This window comes from Poecilia latipinna, unplaced genomic scaffold (assembly GCF_001443285.1).
Source record: "Poecilia latipinna isolate Pla-1442-1.1 unplaced genomic scaffold, P_latipinna-1.0 Scaffold243, whole genome shotgun sequence".
Lineage (NCBI taxonomy): Eukaryota > Metazoa > Chordata > Actinopteri > Cyprinodontiformes > Poeciliidae > Poecilia > Poecilia latipinna.
In genome coordinates, this window is record NW_015112859.1 from 503,016 (window position 1) to 515,259 (window position 12,244).

General features: G+C 42.9%; 1 protein-coding gene across 4 annotated transcripts in view; it reads left to right on the forward strand.

The window, feature by feature from the left end:
* Positions 1–12,244, forward strand: part of rusc2 (RUN and SH3 domain containing 2) — a 31,469-nt gene that overhangs the window by 11,657 nt on the left and 7,568 nt on the right. For 3 of the 4 annotated variants that reach the window (XM_015032518.1, XM_015032521.1, XM_015032520.1), the window contains exons 2-9: positions 1,054–2,718; positions 3,610–4,210; positions 6,426–7,103; positions 8,230–8,418; positions 9,515–9,682; positions 10,268–10,344; positions 10,732–10,906; positions 12,008–12,113. In XM_015032518.1, the coding sequence (XP_014888004.1) occupies positions 1,222–2,718; positions 3,610–4,210; positions 6,426–7,103; positions 8,230–8,418; positions 9,515–9,682; positions 10,268–10,344; positions 10,732–10,906; positions 12,008–12,113 (3,491 nt within the window). In that variant the 5' untranslated portion in view covers positions 1,054–1,221. The remainder of the gene's footprint in view (positions 1–1,053; positions 2,719–3,609; positions 4,211–6,425; positions 7,104–8,229; positions 8,419–9,514; positions 9,683–10,267; positions 10,345–10,731; positions 10,907–12,007; positions 12,114–12,244) is intronic. The other variant, XM_015032522.1, reaches the window with a different exon arrangement.

Genomic DNA, 12,244 nt, shown 5'->3' on the forward strand with positions numbered 1-12,244 from the left:
TTGATGATTGGATGAGACTGAAAAAAATTCGATATAGTTATTGCAATTTGTTATGTTCATCTCTAATAAAATATAGCATGTAATTATCCACAGGTGACGTGGAGAGAACTGATTGCAGGGTATTATGAAAGTGGTCTTATTTTACCCGGCAACAGAGACGATGATGATGATGTTGGTAAGGGAGATGGTGTCTGTGCTGTTGAGGCGGTGAAATGAGATCATAGTCCTGTTAGAGAGTCAATGCTTGGTGTTTATCACGTGATGCTGACTCACTCTGTCCACATTTAAACACTTCATGCTTGTAGGTTTGTGTAGCTCAGGAAATACTGGAGGACTCCAACGTTTAGATGCATCCCTTCTCCAACAAACGCACCTGAACTCCCTCATCAGCAGTTAGATGCTGCAGAGGCCCGTTAATGCACCAATCAGGCTTTTCCTCGTTTATTATACAGAATCACGGGCAAGGTTTAGCTCAAATTTAACAAAAAAGTAATCATTAAACAAAAAATGTAGTCTAAGTTTGTTTTTTTAATCAATCTCAAAGTTAAGGAATTACAATGTATGTATTAAAGCACATGCTCCTAAACTTAGGATGCTCTGCGTATCGGGATCAATACTTATTCCATTGGCAGATTATTCCACTTATAACACAGCATTTTTCCCATGTTATTAGTGTTTTTGGTCTAGTTTCTACTGCAAATATCTTAGTAAATTTGAAATGACACAAAATTAACTTAGAAGTAACTTTTCAGAAAAATGTAGGAGCTTGTTTTAAGTTAATTCTTTCATATTGGTAAAAAAAAAATTAGATCCATTGGCAGAGTATTTCAATCACAACATGGAAAAAATGTCTTGTTATAAGAGAAATAATCTGTCTGTGAAACTAGAGATTTTGGACTGAAAACAAGCTCTTATATCTTGGTAAAAAGCTACCAGTAAGTTAATTTTGTCTCATTTGAAATGTACTAGAAATTAGACCAAAAATACTTGTTAAGGTTTTGTAAGCTTGCTGCTTCCTCTCCTGATGACTCTGTCTCTTGTTTTTTTGTCCAGATGTACCACTCTGACCACGGTGTGGACTTCCCCGACCTCTGCTTCCAGATCCCCGGCGGTCCTGCAGAACTGGGCCCAGCTGAGTGAAAACAACATCTGCAAACCAGAAAAACCTTCAGCCTCAATCTGCTGCTGTAGATCCGCCTCCTACCTTCCTCCTCTGGGACCATGAACAGCCCTCCGAAGGTTTCTGGAGAAACGCTGATCGTGCATCACATTCCCCTGATGCATTGCCAGGTTTCGGGGGGCTGCGGCGGATCTCTGAAGAGGACCAACCCGTTCAGCCCGCCGGAGAGCCTTGGCCTGAGCCGCACCACGTCACTGCCGGAGAGGGATGTCCTGCAGAGGGAGGCTCTGCTCTACAGCAGCCTGATCCAGACCTCCAGTGGCTCCTCGTCCTCCAGCGGCAGCGTGGGGAGAGAGAAGCGAGGTGGCGGCGGGCGAGGCGGGAGCACGGCGAGCGACGACTCATCGTTCACCTCCAGCAACTCAGAGGACCTGCTGATCACGGCTCACACCTTACCCAGAGCCAAGCCGAGGAATAGGAACCCTCTTCGCCGCAATCCGTTCCTCCTGAACACAGACGAAGACGAGGATGAGGAAGACGAAGACGACAGCGACAACCTCCACGGTTACCTGGAGGACTCGTCCTTCCACCTGCACAGCAAGACGAACGCCGCGCTGGACGACGCCATGGCTCCTTTCCTGGGGTTTGCGTCCGAGCCGTTCCTGCTGCATGGCTCCGGCGCAGTAAGCAGTCGGGAATCTCTGAGGGGGGCGTCCTCTGATCTGTCCAACCACCTGGACGACCTGGACGTCCTGGGACTGGACAGGGAGCGCCGCCACGGCAGCAGCGGCTCCAACGTGTCCATGGACTGCGGCGAGCACGACTGGGTCGATGACGAAGAGGACGACGATCAGCCGATGAGATGCGGCCAGAGCAGCAAGACGGGTTCTTACTCGTCCGGCTCGTCCAATCAGCACTGCTCCTGCTGCGCTCTGTCCCAGAACTTCCCGGAAACCTTTGCCGAGCCGTTCCCGGACTTCCAGCAGGGCTACTGCAGCGACTCGTCCTGCAACAGCTCCGAGGGCGTCCTCGTCAACTTCAGCGCCATTTACAACAAGATGAACAATGGCATCCCGGAGAAGCAGCCGCCGCCGGCTGGCACATCGTCTGTCTCCGATCTCCACGGAAACCAGCAGGACGCCAGAGGGGGAGGGGCGTTCTACCTGGACCTCCACACATCCCCGACCGAGCCGCCGCCATCCTGTTTCTCCAACGCCTTCCCGCTCATCCGAGAGCCGCGCCTCTCCAGCTCCTCTGCCTGCTCCTGCTCCATGGAGCACCAGGCGACCCTCGACCTCGATGCCAACTGCAACTCCTTCCACCCTCCTCACGCCGCGGGGTCGTCTGGCGACCTCGCTTCCTGTCTGCAGAGCCAGGCGCGCCTCGTCGTCGCCACCCAGAACTACTACAAGCTGGTGACCTGTGACCTCTCGTCCCAGTCGTCCCCGAGTCCAGCAGGTTCGTCGGTCAACAGCTGCTCCTCGGAGCACAGTAAAGGCAGCCCAACGCCGACCCAGCCCAGCGAGTACTTCCTGTTCAGGCAGCGAGGCGAGGAGCAGGGGCTGGAGGAGGAGGACGAAGATGGAGCGTCGTCTCGAGTGAGTGGAGAATCCTGATTTATTAGTTTCTGCAGATTATAAACCTTATGGAATCATTAGTTCCTATATTTTGCTTGTAAGTTTGATTTTATTTATTTATTTCAACAGGTTTTTAACAACAAAACAAGCAAACAGTAAGACAGAGAAAACATGTGCATACAAAACCAATAACAAAATAATTTATTTACCACTACTTGTGTTCTTTAAATCTAGACCTTATCTCAGTTTAATGAAACATATTTCTTACAGACTCAATAATTATCAAGAACTTGTAATTAATACCATGTTATAATATCCATGTTTTACATACTGTGCTAAAGAACCAACAGAAAATTATATTAAAAAGATAAAATGGTTACAAACTAAATCTCATAACAAGACAAGAAAATCTGCAGATAATAATAATAATAGTTTTCAAGTCTATTAAGATATTTGCACTAGAAACTAAACTAAAATTACTTTGTAAGATTTGGTGATTTTGCAGGGCTATATATACAAGTAGGTGAATAAATATAAAATTGAAAAATGAATAAATAATAATAAAATAAAATTAATGCAGAAGTCGTTCTGATGATTAGGCCAATCACAATAACCAATTTTGATGGATGATAAATAGCGAAGTTATTGCGATAAACGATAGTGTTGTTATCTTGAGACAATTTTCATGTAATATAATGGAAATTAGGGCATAAAAATGCAAAAACTTGAATTAAATTTCAAATTCTAATGAACTTTTAACACTGGAGCTGAAGGACATTTTAAATATCCAAATAAATTAACAAAACAACAGAAACAACAAATAAAATGAATTATGAAGTTTCTCTAAGCAAAACTGTTTGTTGAGAACAAGAAGTTTGACTTGTATGTTTTGTTCATTTTCTTCTGATTCAGCGAGATGATGATGATGAAGATGATGAGGATGACGAAAACGAAGAGAAGACGAAGAAAAATGGCGGTCAGCAGGATGCTGAAGCGGCTGGAGTCGCTCCGTCCGTCATCGAAGGCCAGGTGTACGTCAACATTTCTCCTCCGATGGCTCAGCGGAGCGTCATCGGCGGCAGCGGAGCGCCCTCCGGAGGCCGTCCCCGCTCCCGCAGCTACGACCGCAACCTGGACAGGTGTCCGTCTCCGCGGCTCGGCTCGCTGGAGCGCATGCTGAGCTGTCCCATGCGGCTGAGCGACGGCGCCGCACAGGCCGCCACACCGCCGCCGCCTCCTCCGCCGCGCGTCACCTCCTTCGCCGAGATCGCCAGGAGCAAACGCAGACACGGCGGCGCAGGCGGGTCGCCGTCCACGAAGGCGGCAGCAGACCCGTTTTCCTCCACCTACTCCACCCACTCGCACTCGTCTGTGGATTTCTCGCCCATCCTGGAGCAGCGCGTCGAGCCCGCCAGTCCAGCTGCGTTGCCGGTGCGCTTCACCAGGTGTTACAGCCAGGGAAGCATCGAGCGCCACCTGGACGGGGCGAAGGAGAGCCAGACCAAGGTAGAAGGTACGTCACCCCCATTATTCTACAACAGGGTGTCCAAAGTGTGGCGCGGGGGCCACTTTTTGGTCCCTGACAGCAGTTCAACAATTTTACTAATTTGGCCACTTTATAAATTGTTTTGGGATGAAATTTCCATGGAAAGTTTAAACCGTCAGAAAGTGGGTAACACTATAATTAAAGGGGTGCAGATCAGGCTGACATGAAGGAGTTTTCATGAATGTTTATAGCTATTGTCAAGAAGTAATGACATTTTTAATGGACTTTTAATGCAAGTTTTAATGCAACTTTGCTTTAAAAGCGTCATTAATTACCAAATAATAATTTATCTGGGGGTTTTAGGAGCCATTCTATGCCTGAATGATTAATAAGTCACAGTTAAAAGGCTTAAAATTGCAGAGGGAAAAAGTATTCTTCAAAAGAAAAATAACTAAGTCTCATTTAACGGTAAAAATGAAGAAATTACACAAACGTTTTCATGGAATATTACAGAAAAAATAGAAACTTTGTCAGTTCTGCAGATACAAAAATATTTACACGTTGCCTGGGATTCAAATCTAAATTTGTTGAGGAATCAAGTAATTGGGGTTAAAATAATGATAAAAGTTTATGAATATTTTACAGGGTCAAACCTCGAGTGACTGAAACATTAAAGGTTATTACAATCCTATTTCAGCCATGTTATGTCTCCTGTTGCAATGCATTGAAAATAAAATGTTTGGAGTTTGTAAATTTCACTTATAATGAGACATTTTTCCCATGTTATAAGTGGAACTATGCTTTTTGTAAATATCAGGGAACTATTGACTTGAAACAAGCTCCTGTATCTTGTTGAAAAGTTGCTTGTATGCAAGTTAGTTTTGTCTTATTTCAAGCGAACTAAGATACTTGAACTAAAAACTAGACCAGAAATACATGGTTTTGTGTTTTTGCAGTGTTTAATTTCAGAGCTTTTTCTCCTCCCTGTATCTGTCTTGATTTAGAGCCATAACAAGCAGCTGTGCAGCTTCTCAGGATCATATATTATTGATCAGATTTCAGTATCTTAGCAGCTTCCTTTATAAAAAGCTCTGCTAAAGCAAATCGCTCGCTAACGATGCTAACAAGCGGCTTCAGGAAGAAGCTCGGCTGTCTAATGGACTCATGAAAGTGTTAAAATCAGAACAGACGGATAATGGAGCAGATTTTACAAACAGAAAGACCAGAAGCTTTCTGTCCTGGAGCTCTCTTTGTGATGCAGCTCAACTGCGCCCCCTGTGGCCGAGAGGCGCTGCCGCACCCAGATCAGACGGCGGTGGGCCGGCCTTTTCCGGTGACAAACAGCTTGCGCAACGCGGCTGACGTCACGCACGCTCCTGCCTGTCAGGCAGCAGAGAGGGTCCATAAACAGCAAGTGAAACAGTTTGTGAGTGGCTGCAGAAAAGCGTTTCTCCCCCGTTCTCCTCATGCAGGGCCTCAGGTTCAGTATGTCTGCGTGTGTTTTCATTTTTTTGGGTGGAGATTCGTTTCGTGGCCTGGTGAGAGAGAGCATGGCGGTGGTCTGGCTGTCTGACGAGCTAACTTTGTGACTGGGCAGTTTTTGCTGTTTTCCATTTCAGCCTTCAGGCTTTGCTGGAAAGAGTTCAGTCAGTTAACAGGAATATATTTTTTAAATCTTTTTATTGTTGGTTCATAGCTTTAACCTTCTGTGTTAATAATCAGCCAGTTATCCTTTAATCCACTTTAGAGAAACAGCGAAACAAGATGTGGGGTCAAATGTTGAGAAGGAATCAATATTCGATTTAGTTTTGGTTTCATAAATCATAAGCTGCGTTTTAAATGATCTGTAATCAGAGTCGAATAGAAGAAGATTGTGTTATTTTATGAGGTGCATAACCGATGTTTGTACTAGTTTAGTTTTTGTGACTCAATAATTTCCATTTTTATGATTTATTATTTTTCTTTTTTCTCTCTTTCTACTAAAAACTGGATGATAAAAGTTTCCAGTCTGGTGTTTTGGTCTCAACTTGCCCTTTTTGTTTACAGAAACTTCATAATTAATTTTATTTGTGGTTTCAGTTGTTTTGTTCGTTTATTTTGGATATTTAAAACATCTTCCAGTTCCCGTGCTAAATGTTAAACTGCTCTTTTTGACTTGTTTATGATGAAATTATTGAGTTTTTCTTTCCCATTGCTTCTGTCTGATGCTAAGCTAACCCGGCCCTGGTTCTCTCTCGTCCAGGTGTTCTGTCGAGCTCGTCGGAAAGCCCGCCAGCGGTGGTCCGTTACAGTAAGGACCAGCGGCCCACCACCCTCCCCATCCAGCCCTTCACCTTCCACCACCAGTTCACCTCCAAACCCCCTCAGCCCAAGCCGCTGCTGCCACTACTCACTGGCTACGTCTCTGGAATGCAGGCTCGCCCCTGTTCGGGGTCCGGGTCCGGTTCTGGAGGTCCAGTCGGTGAGGAAAGCGAAGAAGCAGCTGAAATCGGACACGGCTATCAGAGTTCCCGCAGCGCCACAGCTCCTCCGACTGAATCAGTCCGGCCTTCGCCTCTAGGGAGCTACTCCCCGGTCCGCCTGCAGGGGGCGCCGAGCTCTGGCAGCTGCTCCACCTGCACCCCCAGCCCCAAGCCGGCACACAGCCTCTCCTGTCCGCTTTCAGCCGGACTCGGCTCGCTGCACACCCCGCCCGCTGGGAGGCATGGAAACGGGTCGGTGCCGTTGGCTCACACTCCTCCGCCTCCGACTCTGGGGGTGAAGCGAGGCGTGGTGCCGCCCACGCTGCCCGCTGTGCAGGGACAATGTCTCCACCATAACGGACCAGCGCTTCACACTGACACCCTGAGCCCACTGGGCTGTCTGGACTCTGGAAAACTCTCAGACAGAGGGAAAGCATCTGGAAGCAGAACTCAAAATGGTAGGTTCCAAAATACATCAGAAACTGATTTACTGCTAGAGAGAAAAATTAATGGTTCTGTCAGCTGCAGCAGGTCAACGCATGCCCACATCATCACTCTACCACCACCGTGTTTCATTGTCAATGTGGTGGTCTTTTTCTGAAATTTTCTATGCGTCATGATTTGTTTGATTTAAAACAAAAACAGAAGAAATCAGCAAGGGGACAAATACTTTGCTTTGGTTCTTTTATCTTTTTATCTGCTGTCTGTTACCTCTGAGCCTTTTCTTCCTATAAATAGTCAAGACGTTTTCTGTAAAAGGGGAAATATTTTTTATGATCATGTTGGTTGCAGCTTTTAATAAATCATCTTCAGTGAATTCTGTGTTTGTTTAAAAGAGACCTACTATGCAAAACGTTTTTATATTTCCATATGGGTCTCAACTTCTTCTAAAAACAGCCCAAGTTTTTAAAAGAATCAGTCTGCTGTAAATTTAGCAACAAGTTCATGTATTTTGGTGTCTGGAAAATGAGCCGTCACAATCAACAGTCAGTGTGCCGTTACCTCGCCATCCTGCTACCTAGCAACCCTGGCCGACCTACAGCATGTTTGGTCAGCTGGTTTTACCGCTGTATGCGCTGTTGGAAAAGACAAGTGCTTTGCTGTTGACTTACCATTTAGAAACCGCTTGCTGCATTCTTGCTGGTTGTGCAGGAGGCTCCACGTCTGCTTTTCAAAGATGAATAATTGAAAAATTGAGCATCCGTTTGCAGCCGTTTTCACGTTTGAGTGAAGATGTTAAGTTGGACGGCGTGGCCATGATGAGACACCCTCAAGCATCTCAATCTGACAAAAATGTAATTATTTAAGAATGATTTTATGCAAAAAATATTTTTGTTTGGAGCCTTAGATATATTCTAAAATGTTCAAGGAAGCATAATAGATCACCTTTAATACTGATGCAAACCTAAAAAGCGCTGCTGCACATTCTTACTGTTCTCTTTTCTCTCTTTTTCTCCTCCCTCTGCTCATGCATGCTGTTCGATGTTCCTCTTTCATCTGCATGCATATTTCATCATTTCACTCCACAAACCTCCATTTATCCTCCGTCCTCACATCCCTAACCCGCTCCACCCACTCCCACAGTGCACCACCTCTCCCCCCAGGCTCTAAAATGGAGAGAGTACCGTCGCCGGAACCCCCTGGGCGTAGAGAGGGCCCCCGGGGGCCACTCTGCTGCCAGCATGGAGCTCAGGAGGGCTGGGGGGCCGCGCCCCGCCCGACGCAACGTGTTCGATTTCCCAACGGCTCCGTCCTCGCTGGGATGGCCCCACGGTGCTCAGGCTTCCTTAACCCAGGGGTGTCCAAACTTTTCCCTGCACTGCAAAAAACACAAAATCGTACCAAGAACCTTTGATCTCGTTTCCAGTGCAAATATCTTAGTACATTTGAAATAAGACAAAACTAACTTACAAGTAACTTTTAAGCAAGATCTAGGAGATTGTGTTAAGTCAGCAATTCCTTAATAATGATGAGAAAGTACAAGTTCTGCTTGAATTTTATTTAACTTATAATTTATGGGAAAAAAGTCTCGTCATAAGTGAGATAATCTGCCGCTGGAAGTGGTACTTCTTGGGCAACATTAAGAAATTATTGACTTAAAACAGTCTCCTAAATTTTCCTTAAAAGTTACATATGAGTTAGTTTTGCCTTATTTCAAGTGTACTAAGATATTTGGACTAGAAACCAGCAGTGTTGGGACCCAAAGCGGCAAATTTAAACTACTGGTGGGCCACAAAATTCATTAAATTAAAAATGGAAAAATTTACAACGGAGTATTAGGGCCACATTAAGAAATATATTTTTTAAAAAGTATGAGAATAAAATGTAAATGATACTAAATTATCTTCACAATATTAAATTTCTTTATTTTAAAGTTTACTTTATTTTTTTTGTCATTATTAAATCTTTAATCAATTGAGACTGCTTAAGGCACATTGTGATGTAAAGCACTTGTGTTGGTGCCTTATGTCACAAACTCAAGAAAACATAAACTATATAAAACCGTCTTACAGCTGACAAGTCAGAAAATGTTACATTTTAACGAGCGCCATCATCAAATTCATCTATACATCCAATATGTTGGTCAATATTCCGTTTATTATGGTCCGCAAAGATTCACAACCATAGATTATTTAAAAAAAACTTTGGGTGATCAACAGTTTTTGGTTCGATTTGCCAAATTTTTACCATTTTTGACTGGTAGTCAAGGGCCAAACCAAATCATTTTAAGGACCACAAATTGCCCCCGTGCCACATTTTGGACACCCCTACCTTAGACAGCATTAGAAAGCTTAGAGAATGGCCTAAGCCATCAGAGAGGACGTTACTAAGCAGGTCTTTTATGTTTTTATCTGTTTGTTGTTTGCAGCCGGTCAGTCGGCGAAGCTGCAGCAGAGCTACAGCGACTTCCTGCCGGATTATTTCTCCCTGACGGAGAAACCGCCGGAGGAGTTCTGCCTGTCGCCTGACGCCTCCACTTCCTCTTCCTGCTACTCCTCACAGTCCCACGTCTCAGTGGACCTGACGCAGAAGAGAGGTGCGGCGTCTGAAGGGTTAATAGTTAAACGTATTGATGAACCTTTTATTGTCTTTTCAATAACTAAAGGCAAACAGTTTATATTTTTTCAATACAAGATATAGGAGTTTGTTTTAAGTAAATAATTGCTGGAGTTGGAAATATTTTTGTTGTTGTTGCTTATATGAATTATTGTCATTTTTGTCCTTAAAATACCAATATTTCCTCTTAACTTTATTTGTGGATGTAATTCTTAAATATTAAACAATTGATAATTTGATCCGGTACTCAGTACTTGAGTAGATATTTAACAAAATACTATTTTACTCTTTCCTGAGTAATTTCTTGGATGGATACTTTTTACTTTTACTTAAGTAAAAATAAGTTGAAGTCATGCTTCTCTTACTTGAGCTCAATTTTGAGTACTCTGCCCACCTCTGGTACTTTATTTATCAATATCAGGAAATTACCAAACTTAAAACAAGATTTTTTCTTCTTCCGGTTTCATAAGTGAAATAATCTGCCAGTGGAACGAGATCTTTTCTACAGGAAGAAGAGTTGGTTTTACCAACCTGTTCATTTCTGCGTTTCCTGTCGTCCATCCAGGTTTGGTGAAAGCAGTGAACACCGCCGTGGATCTGATTGTGGCGCACTTCGGCACCAGCAGAGACCCGGACGTGAAGGTCGGTCACTTTGTTTTATTTCATGTGTACTGAGAAATTAGACAAAAATATTTGATAGGATTTTGTTTTTTTTTGCAGTGTGAGCAGCTAACGCTTTTCCTCTGCCTGCGTCTCCCAGAATGCTGTGCTGTTCTGGATCTGAGTTCATTGATTTATTGAACTTTCTACCAGTTGCATTATCTACTTATACTGATCATGTGTTTACTGTGATATACATTGTTATTGATTTATTTTCCAGCCCTAATATCAAGGTATATTTGATGTTTTTAAAATTCTTTTAAATGTTTTTATAGAGGGAATCTTAAGTATGTTTGGATTAAATGCTGCGGTCAGGTAATTATTACTATGGTGTGTTAATTATAGTTTGAAATCTGTATTTACCACCAGGCCAAACTGGGGAACAGCTGGGTGAGTCCCAACGTGGGGCACCTGATCCTGAAGTATCTGTGTCCGGCCCTGCGCGACCTGCTGCAGGACGGCCTGAAGGCCTACGTGTTGGACCTGATCATCGGGCAGCGCCGCTGCCAGCCCTGGAGCGTGGTGGAGGCCTCCACCCAGCTGGGTGAGTCTGAATGCCGACTATAAGGAGTTTTAGAACTTTATATATTTCAAATAGATGCTTCGAAGGTTTGGAAAGGGTTTGTTATGATAACAACGTTTACTGGACGATAAACTGTCCCAGAAGTTATCGCAATAACTGATAAATTCAAGTAATAGCAGGACAATACATTCCCAAAGATCAATAATGAACATTTAACATGGGAATTGGAAAACATTTTAAATATCCAAAATAAATAAACAGAAACAACAAATAAAATTAAATATAAACTCTGTAAACAAAATTGTCCTTCAAGAAATAGTAGTTGAGACCAAACGCCAAACTGCAGATTTGTGTCATCCAGTTTTTTATACATATAAACTATGCAAATTGAAATCATTGAGTTAATTTTAATTTATCATGTGATTAATTGATTCTTTGCTTATTGTAACTGGCCTAAGTGCAATGTAACGTTTGATTAGAAGCCTATATGTGGAAAATTTTATTTACAGTAGTTTCTGAAGTTAAATGAGATTAAGCTTTTTTTGTTTTAGGTTAGTTATAATATGCAAAATTATTAATATTTACTAAATATTAGGAAACGGCATCAAACAGACTCAGACAAAAAATTTAAAACATTTTTTCAGAGATTTTTTTATAACTTTCTTTGTATATTATGTTTAAGCTTTTAATTTGAACTGGAAGGGAATTTATCTACACTTTATTTGGATTGGTTCAATATAATGAATATTTAATTTTCCTAATGGGTCAATAACTTATTCATCTGCATAACTGAAACAAAGGTTGGCTTATTTTTATAAAGTTATTGAAATTGGGGGTTGTTTTTGTTAAATTAGTGTTTTGTTCAGTCAGATGAATAAAGTTAGAGAAACATTTCAAAACATAACATTTTGTTATATTTTCTTTTACCTAAATAATTGTGATAAATGACATATAATAGTGAATTTAAACTGTCTTCTTTAGTTTATTTGTGTTGTTTTTATCTCTAATGCAATGCTGGAAAAGTTTTAAAAGTGCTTTAATTTTGCTGCTAGTAAACAGTGGTATTAATCCTGTATGCAATGCTGACAGCAGCGACTGATTTATTGTTCGTTTTTCCTGCAGGGCCGTCCACTCGAGTTCTCCACAGCCTGTTCTCGAAGGTGAGCCAGTTCTCAGAGCTGACCAGCCACAGCATGAGGCTCAACGCCTTCGTCTTCGGCCTGCTCAAGTGAGTTCTTCAAGTTCGCCTGTTTTCTGTTGGCAGATTTTCACTCTCGCTAACCTGGTAGCTGCTAGCTTGAGGCTGGAGTAAAATGAAATAATTTCAGTGCATGAGACGGATTCATTTTGGTTAATGGA